Source organism: Panthera tigris, chromosome C1, assembly GCF_018350195.1.
Source record: "Panthera tigris isolate Pti1 chromosome C1, P.tigris_Pti1_mat1.1, whole genome shotgun sequence".
NCBI classification, from domain to species: domain Eukaryota; kingdom Metazoa; phylum Chordata; class Mammalia; order Carnivora; family Felidae; genus Panthera; species Panthera tigris.
Window position 1 is genome coordinate 165660574 of NC_056667.1, and position 21391 is coordinate 165681964.

Here is a 21391-nt window from a genome sequence, read left to right on the forward strand (position 1 = left end):
AGAAGATCGTGAGTTTATGTAATATAGATCTTACATGTTCTGTGATGCTATCTACATGGAGATAACATTGTTTATCTAGTTGAAAAAAACCCTCTTGCAGGTTAAAAAGCAACGTGCTACACCAGCCTTAATCCTGGCATGTAACTCACAAGAAAGTCAACAGTAATAATAAATAATCCCAATTTCTAGTTAAATGGAGAATTTCATTGAGAAGATAAGCCAAATAAGACCAGTATGGTAACTGAAAAGAAAAAAAAAACACTTTATTATTTTAACAAGATACGCTAGAACTTGACTTAATGCATTTACTTTCTTGGACCATGAAAAATACACTTTTTTAATAGGTGAAATCAACATTTTAAGAGAAGACAACTACATCATGTGCCTGATTGATCTTTACCTGGGCAGCATCTTCTTCACATTTAAACAACTGCACCATCTGAAGCATCTTTAACCTTCGCACATCTACCATGTCTTCACATCTAATAAACCCAAACATAAATTTAAGACACCATTTCAGTTTCGTTAATAACTATTATAACATCACCATCTGGCACACATATTTTATAGTATATTAAAATACTTAATCTTCCACACCATGGAGACTTCAACTATTCTGTACTGATTTGTAAGAATTTTAAGGATATCTATGTTATATCAAAATACTTCAAAACCCTCAAGACACCTGAACGATACCTAATCACACACTCTCGAGGATAGAATGGATTCTGCAAAATACTGAAGCAAAGCACAAACATAGTGGTATACTAAAATCCAAAGAAATCTCCACTGCCAGTTAGCATTAAACAAGCCTCAAAGATAAGATTTAAAGTTTGTCAGGGTGCCTGGGTGGCTCAGTCAGTTGAGGGTCTGATTCTTGATTTCTGCTCAGGTCATACATGGTCTCATGGTTTGTGAGTTTGAGCCCTACATCGGACTCTGCACTGACAGCGTAGAACCTGCTTGGGATTCTCTCTCTCCCTCTCTCTCTGCCCCTCCCTGACTCATGATCTCTCTCTCTCTCTCCCCCACCTCCCACAAAATAAATTTAAAAACTTCAAAAAAAGTGTAAACCTTCTCAAATACTAATTTTGAAGATGATGCTCCAATGAAATAAGACAAAAATGTTAACATTTTTCATTATATTACCCAAAGCACTATCTAATTCTAAATAAAAAACAAAACAAAACAAAAAACACTCCCATCTGTTTTCCAAAGAAGAAATAAAGCTCTATTGATCTCTGGGTGTAGAGAAATACAATTCAGAGTATTTTTACATTTTATTTACTTATTTATTTTAATATTTATTTTTGAGAGAAAGAGAGAGCTTGCATGGTGGAGGGGCAGAGAGAGAGAGGGAAATGTAGAAATCTGAAGCAGGCTCCAGGCTCTGAGCTCTCAGCACAGGGCCTGATGTGGGGCTCAAACTCACAAACCGCAAGATCATTACCTGAGCCGAAGTCGGATGCTTAACGGACTGAGCCACCCAGGTGCCCTAAGTATTTTTAAATGTTAGTGTGGTTTGCCCTATCTAATATACAGATTAAGCTTTCAAGGTGACTTGACCTAACTCAGCTCTGATCCATTCCCTTCATACGCATGCAATTCTATGTTACTTTAGGCAGAAGGGAGAATTCAAATTCACTACAATGCCAAACACCAATAACCAGTTACCCAGGAGGCACTGGGCTCTGCTACAGTCAATGTTCTCCAGCAAGCTGAATAACAATACAGAAACCATGGTCACAAGGCTATTTTTTATAAGGACCTCCTTTATGAAAGCCCATATTACTAAAATGACCTTAGTTAAAGGAAACTCTACAAGGGACTAAAAGGAAGTGATTATGGTAAGAATTGTTTAAAATCTGAAGCTAAACAACAATGTAAGGCACTGTAATGATGAAAACGCTATCACAGATATACTTAATACACGCTTTCAGGTCTTGGATAATGTGCCTGGAAAATGTAAGACATGGTCTAAACTATTAAGTTGGTCGCATTTGGGGAGGTGGACTTCTAAAGAATCAATATGGTAAGTGCTACTGTGGAGCTACGTAAAGAGTTCTATGGGAGAGGGAGGAACAAGTGACCAAACATGCCTTAGAAATCTAAAAGAAAAGCCTTCCAAAAATAAGTATCCCTGAGTCATGAAGAATAAGCAGGAGTCCATCAGCCAGAAAATGAAGAAAGAAGTATTCTAAGTCACAGATTCATGAAACAGCACAGTGCATTCAGGAAAGTAAAAACAACTGTGTTTATATGAGAAAGTTGCAGGAAATAAGATTATGCAGGATTTAATTATGAAGGGTCTCCCACACTATTTCAAGGAGACAGAACTTCATGTGAGAAAAAAGGAAGTCACTGAGTGGGGTTTTATGATTAGATATGCACTTTACAAAGATTTACTGTCACGTACAACAGACTAGAGAAGAACAAGGCCAGAGGCAGATAAGAGAGAAGATCTTAAGTAGAAAACATTCAGGATTTAGAGAAAGTAGAATTTAAGACATTTAACTAGGCTATAAGAGATGAGGAAGAGTATGGATTTTAGGATAAATCCTAAATTTGGTAGCTGATGGTAACTTTGCCTGGAAAATTAAAAGACAAGAGTACATTATCTGAACATACTAGGTCTGAGGAATGTATGGGGGAAAATACCTGGAGATACTAAGTAGGCAAGTGGGATTACAGGTCTAAAGCAAGGGCAGGGGTGGGGTCAGAACCATAAATACTTAGTTACAATCACATAAAGTCATTAAAGTAGTAAGACTGTCCAGGGAGAACACACAGAATGAGAAGAGGATTTGGCCTCAAACCCTGAAAGCAGTGAAATTAGTGACAGAACAAGAAATCAGCAAAGAAAACTGAGAAGACAGAGTGCCAGGATGAGGGTGTTTTCAAAAGAAGACAAAGTTGTCAGAGTGTTTCAAGAAGAAAGTAAGTCAGTGGTGTCCAATGCTATTCAGTGTGATCAAGCTATGTTAAGACCAAAAATATTCCCCGGATTTTGAGCCAGATCAGGCATTTACTCAATACGGCAATTACAAAGTCACTGGTGACATCAATGAGAAGAAGTTCAGTGAAATGGTGAGGGTAGCAGTGAGACTGGGGAGGGCTAAAAAGTAAATGGCAGTCAGTGAGAAAGTAGCATGAGTGCAGATTAGACCTTCAAATGACTAAGCTTTCAACAAGGAGAACTCTAGGGCTAGATGACAATGAAGCAGTTGAAGAGGACAGTATATGCATGTGTATAATTTTTTTCTTAATAGGAGAGATTTAAGGATTTAAATGAGAGGCAGAGATCAGAGTAGAGAATGAGAGTGGAAGGGGAAAACATGAGGCAGTTGGCTTTAGTAAGAACAGAGTTACTTTGTGATTAGAATAAATAATGAAATGCTAAGTTTGCAGATACTAGGCGAGAAGGAATTTCTGCCTAATGCATATTTTCTGCGTGATGTAGTGATGTGTTCTGTGAGGTTTTACTGATGATGTTAAAATTTCTAAGTGTGCCAACATTTCATACAACCATGCTACACTGTATATACTTTCATATATTTAACCTTCTACTTTGTAATGCTCTCCAGTTACTACTGCAAATTGAATTTTCAAAGAATCCTTTAAATTCCTCGCTGTATAACTGAGAACAAACTGAGGGTTGATGGGGGGTGGGAGGGAGGGAAGGGTGGGTGATGGGCATTGAGGAGGGCACCTTTTGGGATGAGCACTGGGTGTTGTATGGAAACCAATTTGACAATAAACTTCATATATTAAAAAAAATAAATAAATAAAATAAATAAAAAAATAAAAAAAATTTCCTCGCTGTATATCAAAGAAAACTAAATAGCCTCTTACCTAGAATCTATTGTCTATTCTTTCACAGCAAATGAGTACAATGGATGTGTGACAATTTGTGACTCAGTTCAAACGAAGAAACTGATCAATCCAGATGACACACTTAAGAGCATCTCTAAACTAAATGAAAATGGAAAAGAGCCAAGTTCTCCAAAAAGCGTTTTCTTTTTTAATATTGTTAACATTTATCCATTTTTCAGAGACAGAGCACAAGCAGGAGAGGGGCAGAGAGAGGCAGACACAGAATCCAAAGCAGGCTCCAGGCTCCGAGCTGTCAGCACAGAGCCCAACGTGGGGCTTGAACTCACGAGCCGTGAGATCATTACCTAAGCCGAAGTCAGATGCTAAACCGACTGCATCACCCAGGCACCCCTCCAAAAAGGGTTTTCTTAAAGGACAGAAGAGTCACAGGCTACCGTGAAGATATGGAATGTGAAGTACTTGGGTGTAAGTGAAATTTCACCAGTGGGTAAAAAGGGAAAAGGTAGCATTAATTGAACAAACTGTTGTTGTTAGTACAATTACACAGAATAATTCCATTCACCAAAACCTAACACATGCCTACTATATCACAGGTGAGAACTTATACTCTGTATGGAAAATATAAATTATATCAGTTATTTTAATATTATGTTATTTTAGCAAAAATTAACATTAATAGTCAAACTTTGCCTTTGTTTCCTAAGCTGCATATCTTCCATCACTCCTTGTATGTGGTCCACATTTTCTTTATTTTCAATGGTGACATCCTTTCCATAGGCCCAGGATGCCTGATTGGAGATCTGATCCAGAAGTCCTTGACCTTTTTCACGCAAACCTTGTAATCCTACATCTAAAAAAAAAGTTCCTAGATTTAATCTCTTAAACAAAAGAGGCACTTTCCCTCCCTCAAGTAAATCCTCTCAATTGTACTTGGATTCCAAGTGGAACAGCTTTGTGCATTAAACTACCCTGGGGTGGAGGTCTCTGAACACTTCAAGCAATAAACCCCTTTTAATAGTGGTTCAAATTGGAGGTCCTTCTCGTGCCAAATTCTCCATAAAGAGAATTTTCGATTATTTCTCAAAATTGAAAGCAGGAAGTAAGTGCGAGAATTTCTATCTTGGTTATAGTAAGATTTTTCAATTTGTTTCCTTTTTGCTTTTACGTAGTCCAATTTTTAGGAGGAAACAGCAAACATTTTGTTCAAAAAAATGTAGAAGAGTTACAAGACTTCAAAGCATTCAAGCAATGTATGATCACTGTGAAAAAAGGATGCTGAATGTTTTGAGTACAGGCATCGTCCAGCTTATACCAAACAAGAAGCAACATTTAGGGTAGATTTACAGTACTCCAAACTAGACAAGCATAGAGGAATTCTTTTTTTTTTCTTTTTTAAAGGAAAAATATGATTCCAGAAAGCTTCTGACACTTTGAAATGAAGTGCATTGGGCATATTAGATACAAAATATGTATTATGCCTGTCATGTGTTAAAATAACAAAGACTGCAAACAAGTAAAATGCTCATACAAACATGATTTTTCAAACCCATTCCCTCAAATCCTTTTCACTAATTAATCTGGTTCAATGGTATGTCATCATTTTCGACTAAATCTCTGTCTCAGGCTTCTGCTTCCTTGCCTCCATCCCCCTTTGCCATCCTATCCCCCTCAATATAACCCTCCCTTCCCATTCGCACATCTACTATCTTCTCTCCATCATGACCTAGGGAAATTCACTGTATTTCCTTCCTACTGTAGTAAAATGTTAAAAGGCCTTGGTGTCAAGTGAAACGGGACCATCCTCCCCTTGGGAGAGTAGGTAACCTTGGCAATATTCCCAGTTTGGAGAAACAAATGCACAGAACCAAACCGACTATGTATTCACAAAGTTAGGATATAGCAACAACAAAAATCATTGCATAAAACACAGTTTGGGGCATACAAGGTTTACCACAGAACACTTCACAGCTAATTACAGTTTATGCATGCACTACAAATAACTGTTCATAGGATATGCAAGACATAGCACCTGTAGATATAGCTGGGTAAAGAAGAAAGGCTAAAGGCCCAATGAAGGAAGGGTGATTGGCCATCAATGAAAAATAAAAATTTTACCATGTATTACACCCTTCAAGGGAATAAAACCTATTTTATACTAATTTTTCCTATGTTCCCTATAAATAATTCTAATTAGTTCAGTACAAGTTGACTTGTCTAACCATAGTAATGATATTTCTAAAAAAAGAACCCTTATGTTTCAGCATTTTTAAAATCTGCTTACCAACACTTTTCAGCTTCTCTTCAAGCAGTTTTAAAGTCTGCTGAATCGATGCTCCATCAGCTGGTGCTACATCTACGCACAACATCCCTAATAAGCCATCCAACTGCTGAGACAACTAAAGCAGAGGGACACCAAAGAGATAACCCTGATGTAATCAGCATCTAAAGTGTTTAATGATTAATGAGGTTTATGTCTAATGAGGTTATCACAATTACACTTGAAAAAAGACTATGCTGTTAAAAGACAAGGACGAATAATTAGGATACATGTTATCTGAAAGACAGAACACATAGATGCATGCACCAAGAAGACAAAGATTTATATCCAGGTCAGCAGAATGTAAAAAAAAGTACTGCAACTTCCATTTCAATCTAAGTTATAAAGCATAAACAGAGAAACAATCAAAATAAATATATCAACTAGGTTGGAAGACTAGACAAAACAGGTTTATGTGCATGCAAAATGACTTAAAAATGAAAATTAAAAAAAAAACTTTTATCATCTCTCCACAAGCAAATTATTCTATTGTTCCAGAAAAATAATTAGGAGACATGCAAACCTGCAAAAATTATGTGCAGATAAGTATAAGTGTTCAGATCATTTGAAGAAAAGAAAAGCAATCAGAGTAGACACTTACATCTTGGGCAACACCATGAAATTCAAGAGCTGCTTGTAAGAGATTCTGCCTAAATTCCAGCTGACTGGCCTGTCGGTAGCAAACATCACTAAGTTGTTGCTGCAGTGACTTCAGTTCCACAAGATCTTCCTCATCCCCAGCATTTAAGAGTGCTGCAATTTGCTGATTAAGTTCCACATACACTGCAAACCATTCCTGTAACACACATGTTGTAAATTAAGGATCAAATTAGTTCCTGAAAAACTACATTACATTTTATAATTCCTTTAGATAAACTAAGTAACATATACGACAATTTTCGAAGGCAAAATTTCTTCGAGTGAAGATGAGAAGTCCCCAACCCCCAAATCCTTCCATTCCAACCTGGAGCTCACTCCTGACAACAGCTGTATCTATCCTATATCCTTACCCTGGTCTCTGAATGTTCCATTTCCTTTCTTGTTCTACCTAAAACCTGTCCACCCTCAGAGAAAAGTATTACCCGACCACTTTTTCTCCCTTTCCCTCAAAACCCACTTCTCCTTTACAATGCATGCTATCGGACAACATCCTTCCAATGCTTCCCATTACCCAGGGAGCATGGCAAAGGTCACTGCCCCTCTCTGGGCCAGCCTTCCCATGGGCTCCCACCACGTAGACATTCACCCGGCACTCTTAACTCTTTCCCTGATTCTCTCCCTCACTTCCAACCATCCTATCCTCACCCCACCTTGGCCACCTACCCCAACAGATGCAAACTCTTATCATTTTCATACACTACTATCCAGCCCCCAAATCTTAACTTTAATAATCTCATTCTCTGACCACCAGCTCCTGACTCTCCAATTAACATCCTTTAGGATGCTCATTCCTACAACCCCATGTGATTGGCCAATTCAGTGGCCTGCTTGTTTTACTTTCCAGCACTCAAGAGCCTCATGTCCTCATGTCTATCTTTGGTCGACTATATAACCATCTCCCAAGGCAAGACCCATGCTCATGCCCTGCTCTCTTCCTTTCATCAGATTCCCCTGCAGAATCCTCAGACCTGGGTTTCTGTGCCTACTGTATACCTATACCAGAGTAGCAACATAGCTGGATAATAACAACTATGTGAACAGTTGTCTTTTTAAATAAAGATAAATTAAAAAAAAATACACACATACACATACACATTCTCTATATGAAAATATACAAATATATATAACCTCAAATAGAATTTCAGCAATCCTACTACATTTCTCTAGTCAATTCATTTTATCATTCTCCCGATTATTTGTTTTCTTTACTCCAACTCCCACTCCCTTTCCCTCTCTTCACTCTAAAAATCTAGCCTCTTATTTCACTAGGAAGCAATTAGAGAACTCTCTCATCTTCTTACCAACAAATCTATGACCCTCCCTCCTTCTGCAGCCCTATGCTTTGCCCTCCCTACTAAAATAGCACACAAACAGTCCCTGCATCTAAGCCAACCCCTTCACTCATGCTACCTCTGTCCTCTTTTGCCTACATAAGGCCTTGCTCTTGCATTTATCTTCTCTCTCCCATCATGAACTCACTCTTTCCAACTGGATTATTTCTACCAGCATACAAATAAAATGCAGTATCTTATATTTAAAAACAAAATATACTTAAGACAGGTGCATTTAAATTAACTTAAATTAAAAACAACAAAAAAACCCCAAAACCCTTAAGACCAAGACCATCCCTTAAATAAATACTCTACACTCACTCTACCTTCTCATTTCCCATTCTCTTTTTAATCCATTCTGGTCAGGATTTTGTCCTTCCTGCTCTTACCAAATTCTCAGTCTTTATCTTACTGGGCGCCTCAGTTGCATTTGACAAAGGCAACCACTTCTTCCTTGAAATGCCTTTTTTCTCTAGTTCCCTGAGACACAGCAGCTCCTCTGCTGGCCCTCCTGCTTTTTTGCCCTCTAAGTTTAGGATGGCCGGGGCTCAGCTTTCCAAAGTCTCTTTTCTTTTTAAATCAGTACTCTTTGGGCTTGGATGAGCTCACCTACCCATGTCTTTGAGTAACCTCCATGCGCTGGTAATTCCCACATTAATATTCTTATCTTAACCCCTTCCCTGAATCCAATGCTGATATTCAACTGCCTACTAGCTATCTCCATTTGGATGAGCATTACACACCTAAAATTTAACCTGTCTCCAAAGCTACTAGTTCTAAGCCTCTCAACCTGCTTCTTTCCCAGTTTTCCCCTTCTTCAGAGGTGCTAAGGTCAAGCACCTGATTCTTCCAAGAGCAAGTCTTACTGGCTCAATCTCAGGAATGTGACAACTTCTCATCACATCTACTGCCTCCATTCTTAGTCTCTTGTTTTCCTATTTTGTTGTCCTTCCCTTGTCCCTATTCTCCATATGATAGCCAATGATCTTTTAAAAACATAAATCAGGGGTGCCTGGATGGCTCAGTCAACTCAAGTCATAATCTCAAGGCTCATAGGTTCGTGCCCTGCATCAGACTCTTGTGCTGACAGCCCAGAGCCTGAAGCCTGCTTCAGATTCTGTCTCCCTCTCTCTCTGCACCTCCCCTGCTCGCAATCTCTCTCAAAAATAAATATTAAAAAAAAAAATTAAAAACATAAATCAGTTCTCTGCTACAAAATCCCTCCAATGATTTCATCTTAACATTTAAAATAAATGTCAAGCTCCTTTCCATGAGCTAAGTGAACATGCTTTGGCCCGAACTCCCTCTAGAAACATGGTTTTGTGTGGCTCCTTAACTTGTTCACAGACATACTTATTATTCCTTTACTATGGCAAGTAAGCTCCTGCCTACGGGGGTTTTCACTTCTGTGTCCTAGATCTGAACTTCCTTTTGCCTGAATTACTCCTTCATAAGGTCTCTCATTAAATGTGATCTCAGAGAGGCCTTTCCTGAAAGCCTTTTCTTATCTGCTTTCCACTCCCTCTTTCCCAATATAAATTTAAGTTCTATATTATAAGACAGTGTTATATACCAAAGAACATAGAATGATATGTGACATATATAGTATGTGCTCAATAAATACTGAATGAACATGTAAGATGCTTTCTATTAGATACTGCAAATTAGCTGACATTAAATTAAGTTAGGTAACAGGTACTGGTCTAAATGTGGTCTACTCTTGTGCCCTATACCTAAAACTTGGGTTTTGCTTATTTGTCACATTGTTTTATTGCTTGAACTACTACTATGAAACCTTTGAAAATTATTATACAGATGATGTAGTCAGATGTAGTGAAAAAAACACTGGATCTGAAAGACAGGCTCAAGGTCTTTTTTCCTTACAAAAGGTATGATCTTCATTAAGTCGCTTAATTTCTCAGAACCAGTTTCTTTCTTTATAGCAGTGATTTTCAATGGGAGGTTATTCTGCTTCATAGGGAACATTTCCCAATATCCAGAGACACTTTTGGCTGCCATAACTGAGGAGGCACAATGCTAATGCATCTAGTGGGTAGAGACCAGCGATGCTGCTAAATTACCCTACAATGCACAGGACAGCCCCTACAATAAAGATCTATCTGGCCCAAAGTGTCAATAGTGCAAAGTTGAGAAACCCTGTTCTATACACAACACTGATGACACTATTATCTGTCTTACCTATTTTATTGGTTATCATATAAATTTAATTATATACTACCATACACGAAATACTTTTTAAACCATACAGTGATTTTGTTTTTATTTTTTTTATTTAAAAAATTTTTTTTGAATGTTTATTTTTGAGAGAGAGAGCGAGCGCATGAGTGGGGGAGGAACAGAGAGAGAGGGAGACACAGAATCTGAAGCAGGCTCCAGGCTCTGAGCTGTCAGCACAGAGCCTGAGGCAGGGCTCGAACTCACGAGCCATGAGATCATGACCTGAGCCGATGTCGGACACTCAACCAACTGAGCCACCCAGGTGCCCCCATACAGTGATTTTAAAGGTTAACGGAGAGTAGGAGTTAAGATGGCAGAACAGGGGCGCTTGCACGGCTCAGTCTTAAGCATCTGACTTCGGCTCAGGTCATGATCTCATGGTTCATAAGTTTGAGCCCCGCATCAGGCTCTGCGATGATGGCTCAGATTCTGGAGCCTGCTTCGGATTCCATGACTCCCCGCCACCCCCCCCCCCCGTCCCTCCCCTCCTTGCACTCTGTCTAAAATTAACAAACATTAAAAAAAAATTAAAAAAAAAAAAAAGATTAAAAAAAAAAAAGATGGCAGAGCAGCATGTCTAAAATGTCTAAAATTAACAAACATTAAAAAAAACATTAAAAAAAAAAAAAAAGATTAAAAAAAAAAAAGATGGCAGAGCAGCATGGAGACCCTGAGCTTATCTTGTCCTTAAAATGCAGCTAGATCAGCACCAAACCATTTTGAACACCTAGGAAATTGACCTGAGGATTAACCCAATGGCCTGTATACCTTGAGCCACAGAACTCAGCAGGTACGCAGTGCAGAGAGGTGAACTGGGGGAGAGAAAAGCTGTAGAGGGCAGGGAGCTGTTTTTGCAGACAGAAGACACAGAGAGAGAAAAGGGGGAAAGTGTGGTGCATTGGGGTCCTGCAAGAAAAGCATTCCCTTGAAAGTAGCTGGAGAGAGAAAGAGTGAAAACACTCACAGGAAGACTGAATAAGTAATCTGTTCCCCAAAACCACTGACAGGGAGAAGGGAGAGGGTTTCAATACCACCAGGATTCTATAAACAGTGGAGCACAGAGTCTGAAGTTTTGGAGTTCAGTGCCTGGTGGTGCTCTGGTGAGGAAGTACGGCAAATCCCCAGGAGCAGACAGCAGAGCCTTAGAGGTCCGTGTGCCACATGGGGAAAAGTGGTTCCCTTGATTGGAAAGTATTTGATAGAAGCCATATGGCCTCCCCAAAGGAAAAGGTCCCAGTGGACCCCACAGAGAAGCCACGTTTGCTGGTACTGGGACAAAGATGCCATAGTGCAGCGAAACCTGGGGCCAGCTATGTGTTGTAATTTGCCATAATCTCTGAACCTCTGTCACTGCACGATCGCATGAACTTTTTCTGGGGCAAGCCGGCACCTGGCCATTGCTCAGCAAGACCCTCCACCAGAGAGTCGGCAGGCGTCCAAGCCACAGAGGTCTCTGAAGTGTAAGGTTTTGAAACACAACCCCATCTGAGATAAAACACTGGAGGGAGGTGCTGCTTGGCAGGCAGACAGCTGGGACACGGATGGGGTGGAGGCAGGGAGTGGATGGAGGCCTGAGACAAAGGAGGGGTGCTTGATTGTGGGTTGGTGAGGGCACGAAGTTCCTATGCCAGAGACTAGGGAGCTGGGTGAAGCCATTTCCACCTCTCCTGCACACACACATGTGCACATGAGCATGCGCACATTGATCCACCCCAGTAGCCTAAGCAGTGCCACCCAGTGGAGAACAGAGCCATTACACCAAGCCCCACCCAACTGCACCCTGCCCTCCAAGCACATTTCCTAGAAGACCAGAACAAGTCACTCCACCTGCTCCATGTATGAACTATAGAGTGCTTCATAGTTACAGTTCTAGGGGAAACTGGATGTAACTTCATTTGGGTTTCATTCTGTTCACAGGTTCATTTATTTGCTCGTTTTCCTTGCTTCTGTTTTTGCTTAAATTGTTTTTTCTTTCTTTTCTTGCTCTTTCTTGGATAGAGAGAAAAAATGTTTTTACTTTATTTTTTATAACTAAAATTTTTTTGTTCTATTTCATCTTATTTTATTATATTTTTTAATTTTTACATTTTTTACTTTTTCTTTCTCTCCTTTCCCTTTTTTTCTCTATCAAGCTTCTTTCAACAAGCAGACTGAAAGACACCTAGGATCTAGCTTTGGTTTTTTTTTATTTCTAAATTTTTATTAATTTTCTTTCTCCCTCCCAAATGAAAAAATGAAGGGATTCACGCCAAAAGAAAGAAGAGGAAGAAATGACAACTGGGACTTAACACAGATGTAAGTAAAATGCCTGAACAAGAATTTAGAACCATGATAATAAGAATACAAGCTGGGGTTGAAAACAGCACAGAAGACACCACAGAATCCCCTTCTGTGGATATTAAAAAAAAAAAAAAATCTAGTCAGGCCAAAATTAAAAAATGCTATAACTGAGAGGCCATCTTGAACGGATGCCACGACAGCAAGGATGGATGAAGCAGAGCAGTATCAGCATTACAGAAGGTAAAGTTATGGAGAATAAGGAAACAGAAAAAAGGAGAGAAACAAAGGCAAAAGATTACAAGACACAGAGAACTCAGTGGCTTATTAAAGAGGAATCTGAATCATAGGAGTCCCAGAAGATGACAAAGAGAGAAAAAGAGGCAGAAGGTTTATGTGACCAATTCATAGCAAAAACTTTCCTAATCTGGGGAAGGCCACAGACATCAAAATCCAAGAAGCACAGAGAACTCTCATTAGATCCAACAAAAACCGACCATCACCAAGGCATATCATAGTCAAATCAAATTCACAAAATACAGACAGGAAAAGAATTATGAAAGCAGCAAGGGGAGAAAAGTCCTTAACTTATAAGGGAAGACAGATTAGGTTTGAAGCAGACCTATTCACAGAAACTTGGCAGGCTAGAAAGGAATGGCAGGATACATTCAATGTGCCAAACTGGAAAAATATGTAGCCAAGAATGCTTTATCCAGCAAGGCTGTCATTTGGAATAGAAGGAGAGACAGGGTTTCCAAGAGAAAAACTAAAGGAATTTGTGATCACTAAACCACTCCTGCAAGAATTAAAAAAAATTTTTTTTAATATTTGTTTTTGAGAGAGAAAGAGAGAGAAAGAGAAAGAGAGAACAAGAATGCGAGAGTGAGAGCGCGCATGGGAGGAACACAAAGAGAGGGAGGTACAGAATCTGAAGCAGGCTCCAGGCTCTGAGCTGTCAGCAAAGAGCCTGACGTGGGGCTCAAACCCATGAACTGAGCTGAAGTCAACATTCAACCGACTGAGCCACCCAGGAGCCCCCCTGCAAGAAATTTTAAGGGGGATTCTTTGGTGAAAATTCAAAACAAAAAAGACCAAAAGCAAGTAACACTAGAAAGGACTAGAGAACATCACCAGAAACACCAACTCTACAAGTAACACAATGACAATAAATTTGTATCTTTCAGTACTCACTCTAAATGTAAACGGACTAAATGCTCCAATCAAAAGACACAGGGTATCAGAATGTATAAGAAAACAAGACCCATCTATATGCTGCTTACAAGAGACTCATTTTAGACCGAAAGACATCTGCAGACAGAAAGTAAGGGGATAGAGAACTATTATACTAATGTTCATCAAAACAAAGCTGGAGTAGCCATACTTATAAAAGACAAACTAAATTTCAAAATAAAGACTGAAACAAGAGATGAAGATGGGCATAATTAAGGGGTCTATCCACCAAGAAGATCTAACAATTGTAAATATTATGCCATTGTGGGAACACCCGAATATATAAATCAATAAAATCAATAAAAAAACTCATTGATAATAATACCGTAATAGTAGGGGACTTCAACACCCCACTGATAACAATGGACAGATCATCTAAGCAGAAAATCAACAAGGAAACGATAGCTCTGACACACTGGACTGGATGGACTTAACAGATATATTCAGAATATTTCATCCTAAAGCAGCAGAATACACATTCTGCTCAAGTACACATGGAACATTCTCCAGAATAGGTCCCATACTGGGACACAAATCAGCCCTCAACAAGGGCAAAAATACTGAGATCATACCGTGCATATTTTTAGACCACAACACTATGAAACTCGAAATCAACCACGAGAAAAATTTGCGAAGACCATGAATACTCGAGGATTAAAGAACATCCTACTAAAGAATGAATGGGTTAACCAAGAAATTAAAGAGAAAATTAAAAAGGACACGGAAGCCAATGAAAATGATAACACAATAGTCCAAAACCTCTGGGACGCAGCAAAGGTGGTCTTAAGAGAGAGTATACAGCAATCAAGGCCTTCCCAAAGAAGGAAGAAAGGTCTCAAATATGCAATCTAACCTTACACCTAAAAGAGCTGGAAAAGAACAGCAAATAAAGCCCAAAACTAGCAGAAGAAGGAATAAGGAGCAGAAATCAATGAGATAAAAAAAAAAAAACAAAAAAACAAAAAAACAAAAAAAAACCAGAACAGATCAATGAAACCAGGAGCTGGTTCTGTGAATGAATTAACAAAATTGATAAACCCCTAGCCAGACTGTGGTAAAACTCTACTCTCCACTCGTGAGAGTGCAAGTAAAAAACACAACACCTTAGTATTATGAATAGTTTTGACCCTGTGGACCCTATAATAGAATCTGAGGAATTTCTCTTCCCAGAGATCCTCTGGCCATATTTGAGAAATACTGGACAAGTTAGTTAATGATGCTAAGAAAATTGGTGATGTCCATGAGAGGGGGTGGGGGCGGACAGGAGCCTACCTCACACCATACAATATTAAATTTCAAATGAATTAAAAGGTGTAAGTGTGAATAATTTTTTTAAACAAGATTAAGAGAGATTGATTTAAAGCAGAAAATACTACTTGAGAAAAATATCACTACGTTTTCAAATAGAAAGGAATTTCACAATCTTCTCCACAGTACTTGCAAATTTAGTTTATGCTCTAAATAAATAGAACCAATTCTTTGAAAAAATGAGTAATGATACAGAGAAAAATAGTAAACTAAAAGATTAGCGTCCTGGATCAGTATTTCTTACAGTGAGATCTATCTACATCACAGTGGGGTGCCTGCGTGGCTCAAGAGGTTAAGTGGCCAAATTTGGCTCAGCTCATGATCTCGCGGTTCATGAGTTTGAGCCCCGCATTGGGCTCTGTGCTGACAGCTTGAAACCTGGAGCCTGCTTCGGATTCTATGTCTCCCTCTCGCTCTCTGCCCCTCCCCCACTCATGCTCTGTCTGTCTCTCTCTCTCCCAAAAATAAATATTAAAAAAATAAGTAAAATAAGAAATCTTAAGTTCCACCCTGACCTACTAAATCAGAGTCTGCTGGTATGTGGCTCTGCAACAGGAAGTTTAACAATTACTTCAGGTGACTCCTATGACCACTAGGGTTCACAGAACAACCATACTAAAGCTGATTTTTTTCCCTAGTTTGAACTTATAAGATAAAGGCCCTAGTAACCAGAACCAGGATGCAAACAAAACTAGTCTCGTTCATGAAATTAACACCTGAAATTAAAGAAACTCTTATCAGGAACTGCACCTGTCCTAAAAAAAAAAAATAATCAGTCTCCCGGGATGTAAGGGGAAAAAAAAACCTGTCATGCACGTGCACATGCGCACTCTTCAAATTAATCAAAATGTTTCTTTCTAAGAAATAGAATATAAAATTTATAGAACACTGAGTGAACAGGCTGCCTTCGGCTCAGTTTTGGCCATCCTCTGGTCTACCTCTTACAAACATTTAACTGCACAGAAAAGGATTACTTCATAGAAAAAAACACATCAATTCCAAGACATTGTAATTTGGATGCAGGCAGCAGATAAGGAATGAGCTTGAATGCTCACATACTAGGACAGAGGGAGTCATCGGGATTGACACTGGAATCATGTGGGAATTGGTGGTGATGCACAGCTGGTAAAATAATGGGTATTTATGCTTTTACCAAGAAATACAAATCCTAATTTAGGCGGAGAGAAACACTGCCAGCTCACTGAAGGCTAATATGTTCAGGAGAAGTGGGTGTTCACTCTTCATGTACATCTGTTTTGCTGCTTACTAGAAGGCACAACACAACAGTCTTCTCTTTGGAAACCAGAAGTCAGCACTGTGAGATGGGGGATACAAACAGAAGGCTAAAGCATCGGAGATTTATGTTTTTGCATATTCCTATGATGTGCTTTTACTTGCAAAGAGAAAAAGAAAACTTTTAATAAGATAGCAGATCATAAGCTAATATACTCATCCTGCATCAATCTATTCTCAAGGTGACAATGTAGTGCCACTTATTGGTTTAAAAAGTGCAATTATCTTTTGTAAACATTTAGAATGAAAAATTTCAAATATATTAAAAACTGGAAAAAACAGTATAATGAACTCTCTGTGCCATCTATTTTCAGTAACTATCAACTCAACTCATGGTGAATCCTGTTTCTTCTATACGTCCATCCTATTTGTCCTCACTCCCCAATTTTGAAACTATCACACATCATTTAAAATGAGATCCAGGGGCGCCTGGGTGGCTCAGTCGGTTAAGCGTCCGACTTCAGCTCAGGTCACGATCTCACGGTCCGTGAGTTCGAGCCCCGCGTCGGGCTCTGGGCTGACGGCTCAGAGCCTGGAGCCTGCTTCCGATTCTGTGTCTCCCTCTCTCTCTGCCCCTCCCCCGTTCATGCTCTGTCTCTCTCTGTCTCAAAAATAAATAAACGTTAAAAAAAAAAATTTAAAAAAAATGAGATCCATAATTAAGTCATCAATGATTCTTTTCTTTGAGCACCATGTCTATAAACGCAAACATCAATATATATGCATATGTCCTCAAGTACTAAGAGGACAGAAATGGAAAAAAAATGTTATTATCTATTATCTTAAACATATCAAAGAAATTCAGCAGCTTTCTCTGAGAGTGAGCTAGTGAGCAAGACAGAGAGAAATATAGAAAGGGACAGAAAGAGAAGTACAGAGATGCAGACAGAGGAAAAAGGATTTTATGAGTATCAACCCAGCTACCCATTCATCAAAAAATGCTCTCTCCCAGTTTCTTCATGTATAAAAATAAGGTGATGGTATTATTAGAGTAGTCGAAAAGATCGGGGGGCCTGGGTGGCTCAGTCAGTTAAGTGTCCGACTTTGGCTCGGGTCATGATCTCACGGTTCGTGGGTTTGAGCCCTGCATTGGGTTCTGTGCTGACAGCTCAGCGTCTGGAGCCTGCTTCAAATTCTGTGTCTCCCTCTTTCTCTGCCTTTCCCCTGCTTGCATGCTGTCTCTCTCAATAATACATAAATATCAAAAAAAAAAAATTTTTAAGAATAATCTAGATCATTTACAATTCAAAAATTCTGGAATTTTGTATTGATTTCATATAAGTAAACAAGTGCACAAGTAAACAAGAGCCATTCATAAGCAATGCGTTTCTTTTTTTTTTTTTAGTTTATTTTTTGAGAGAGAGAGAGAGAGAGAGAGAGAGTGAAGCAGAGAGAGTGAAGCAGAGAGAGAAAGAGAGAGAGAGAGAGACAGGAGAGAGTGCAAGCAGGGAAGGGACAGAGAGAGAGGGAGAGAAAGAATCCCAAGCAGACTCTGCACTGTCAACAGAGAGCCTGAGGCTCTCTCCAACTCACAAACCGTGAGACCATGACCTGAGCCAAAATTAAGAGTTGGATTCTGGGGCACCTGGTTGGCGCTGTCGGTTAAGTGGCCACCTTCAGTTCAGGTCATGATCTCGTGGTTCATGAGTTCCGGCTCCATGTCAGACTGTGTTGACAGCCCAGAGCCTGGAGCCAGCTTCAGATTCTGTGTCTCCTCTCTTTGCCCCTCCACTGCTTGTGCTCTCTCTCAAAAAATAAACAAACATTAAAAGAAAAAAAAAAAAAAAAAGAATTGGATGCTTAGCAACTGGGCCACCCAGGCACCCCAGCAATGTGTTTCTTTAAATGACTTTCAAACTTTATAAATAAAAATACAAAAATAAAAATCTAAACACGAGAATCTCTATGTATACCCTTTGTAATTTCATCCACACTATATGCAATATAAAATGTACTTTTCAATTCCTTTTGTGAAGTTCTTCATAATAGGTGTATAATCCAACTTCTAACTATAATTATTCCTCTTGACATCTTAAAAAAATAATAAAATATAGATAAATCCTGTCTTTAGGATCCTCATGTGTCACATATCTTTATTTAAAAGATTTTGCGGATACTATTATAACTAAATCCTCTAGATGAAGTCTAGAATGTTCTATAGCAAATACTGTTTTCAAGAACTAAAAAAAAACCCTGTTTTCAAGGGGCTAAATTAAATTACAGGATAACTAAATTATAGGATAGAGTTATACTATAGTAACATGCTCTAGAACAATCCACAGGGTTCAAATGAGTCACAGTTTATGTCAAAAATATCAACAGCATTAAGTTATTTAAAAAGTACCAAGAACATCAAAGGTTATAAGGTAAATACAAATTATTCAATTTTTTTAGCATAAAAGGAAAACACATTATGTTGGAACCTGTGAAATGTATAAAATACACATATTTTTCTCAATTACAGGATTTCATTTTTAAATCTCTTACAAGTACTAATTAGGAAAATTGCTGACAATATATACACTACCTTTAGATAATTCCAAATCCAAATCTTGTGATACCTCTTGCTTATACGTTATTCAGTGAGTTTACAAATTCTATAGAGAACAGTGTGTATTTTATCTGCCAATACTGCAGATTAGTAAAGCTGATTTGGGCAATATTATAATGAAAAAAATATAAAAAACTAAACAGAATGGTATGTATTAAGAAGGAAAATAATTACGTCAGATATTGTTAAAATACACCTTTAGTAAAGAGACAATGATGCTTGGTCAACAATTCAAATTTATTCCTGAGAAAAGCATATTCAACATTTATTCTTTAATCTCATTTAGTTAAAATATACATTTACTAATACAATTATTTTATTTATTTGAGAGAGAGAATGCCCAACAGGCTCTGCACTGTCAGCACAGAGCCCAATGTGGAGCATGAACTCACAAACTGCAAGATCATTACCTGAGTCGAAACTAAGAGTCAGGAGGTTAACCAAATGAGCCACCCAGATGCCCCAACTAAAACTATACAACTTTAAAAAATTTTTTTAATGTTTATTTATTTTTAAGAGAGAGAAACAGAGTATGAGCAGGTAAGGAGCAGAGAGAGGGGGAGACACAGAATGTGAAGCAGGCTCCAGGCTCCAAGGTGTCAGCACAGAGGCCAATGTAGGGCTTGAACTCACAAATGGTGAGATTATGACCTGAGCTGAAGTTGGATGCTTAACTAACTGAGCCACCCAGGTGCCCTTAAAACTATACAATTTTTATTTATCACTTCAACTGGGGAAGATGTAGGGGAAAGAAAAAAACTGGATGTTCAGATAACCTGTAAATCTCATCTGGGTCCAGAGTTTAAAAGTATTTTTGATCAATTTTTTTCAGTTCTCTATTATCTATAGATCCTAGTGATCAGGATGCACGCTATAGTCACCTCTGAACACATGACCTTTTTTCCAATTAACACATAAATCCAATCAGAGTGTATTCTGATCACTTGGATTTGTCTTTTTGGGGACGTTGGGGGGGGGGTGGCTTCTTTTATTACCTATTTAACGGAAAGATGTTTTATTCTTCATATTATATGTAAGGTTGAATGCTGCGTGTGTGTATGTGTGTGCAAACTAATCAATTTAAGCTACATAACCTACAAAAGTAGAAATTAATGTATTTCAGTTTATTTTTCCAATTTTCTAGTCAATCTATCGAAAGTACCATAAGAAATATAATTTGAGGGAAAAAAGGGATGAGCTAATTGATCCACAACTGAATGATCACTTTCTCAGTAATAAAGAGCTAACTCTAACAAAGCAGGGGCTTAACATATATCAACTTCCTCCATACACAAGTTGTTCAATTTTAAACCCTTTTGAACAATTATTATCTATAATCTGCCTATAGATTATTTGCTAATTGTATAACTGTGATTTGTTTGATCATCCCCTTCACAGATACAAACGAGAGCCTCTAAATGCACAAAGAATGGAAAGATATCCTGTACCCCCTGCAATCATTTTCCATCAGTTGTGACTAATGCAACAATTCTGGAATTACTCTCAGGCATTAATTGCACTGTATATACCCTAATAAGACAGGGACAGCCTCCCTGAGGATTTAAGGATCATAGTTTCTGTCGCAGGACTACAGATGAAGATTCTGTTTTTGTACTACCACTCTTTACTCTGTCACTGTAATTTTTTAAATTTCCCATGAATTAAAAAATTTTCACAAGAATTATGTTTCTATAAAAATATACAATTAAACTGGATTGGAGCCAAACGCAAAACCAAACTTCCAATGAATACATAGTAAGGAGTCAAAATGTACCTTATGGCCTCTGAATATTAAACATACTATACTTTATGTCCTGTGCTAAAGTTTACAGCAACTTATCTCTTAGTACCACATACGCTGATTATGCACAGTAATCACAGCACTGTAACTTGCAGAGGAAAAGCACTCACACTGTGCTGACTCTCGATCTCCTCATGCTTTTGCTGCAGTGCCTGGGAGGCCCGGATGGAGTCTCCAATCCCCCACTGGGCTCGTAATTGTTCTGATCCAGGCCCTTCAAGCCAGTTCACAACCTATAAATGAAAGTTGAGATGAAACAATCAAAAGCTTCCCAAACATCCACTGTTTTCTCCTCCCAAAGTTCCTAAAGTATTTTTAATTTAAATTAAATTCTATTGTAAAGGCAATAAATATTTTTTTGAAACTATATGGCCATAATCTGACAACTTTTCCAAAATCAAAATTTGAAAGAATGTACACTACAGCACCTTAGGCTTTCAGCCATCTGATCATCTGCCAGGCTAAAAATGTGGAATGCCCCCATAAAAGAGGATTAAAAATTAACATACGATAAGAAATAAAAGAACTATAGGATTTAGAGTTGTAAAGGA

General features: G+C 38.4%; 1 protein-coding gene across 8 annotated transcripts in view; it reads right to left on the reverse strand.

Moving 5' to 3' along the window:
• SESTD1 (SEC14 and spectrin domain containing 1) overlaps window positions 1–21391 on the reverse strand; it is a 151475-nt gene that overhangs the window by 15850 nt on the left and 114234 nt on the right. For all 8 annotated transcript variants that reach the window (XM_042994804.1, XM_042994803.1, XM_042994805.1 and 5 more), the window contains 5 exons: window positions 20951–21073; window positions 6753–6947; window positions 6116–6230; window positions 4525–4684; window positions 401–482 (listed from right to left, as the gene is read on the reverse strand). In XM_042994804.1, coding sequence (XP_042850738.1) covers window positions 401–482; window positions 4525–4684; window positions 6116–6230; window positions 6753–6947; window positions 20951–21073 — 675 coding nt within the window. The remainder of the gene's footprint in view (window positions 1–400; window positions 483–4524; window positions 4685–6115; window positions 6231–6752; window positions 6948–20950; window positions 21074–21391) is intronic.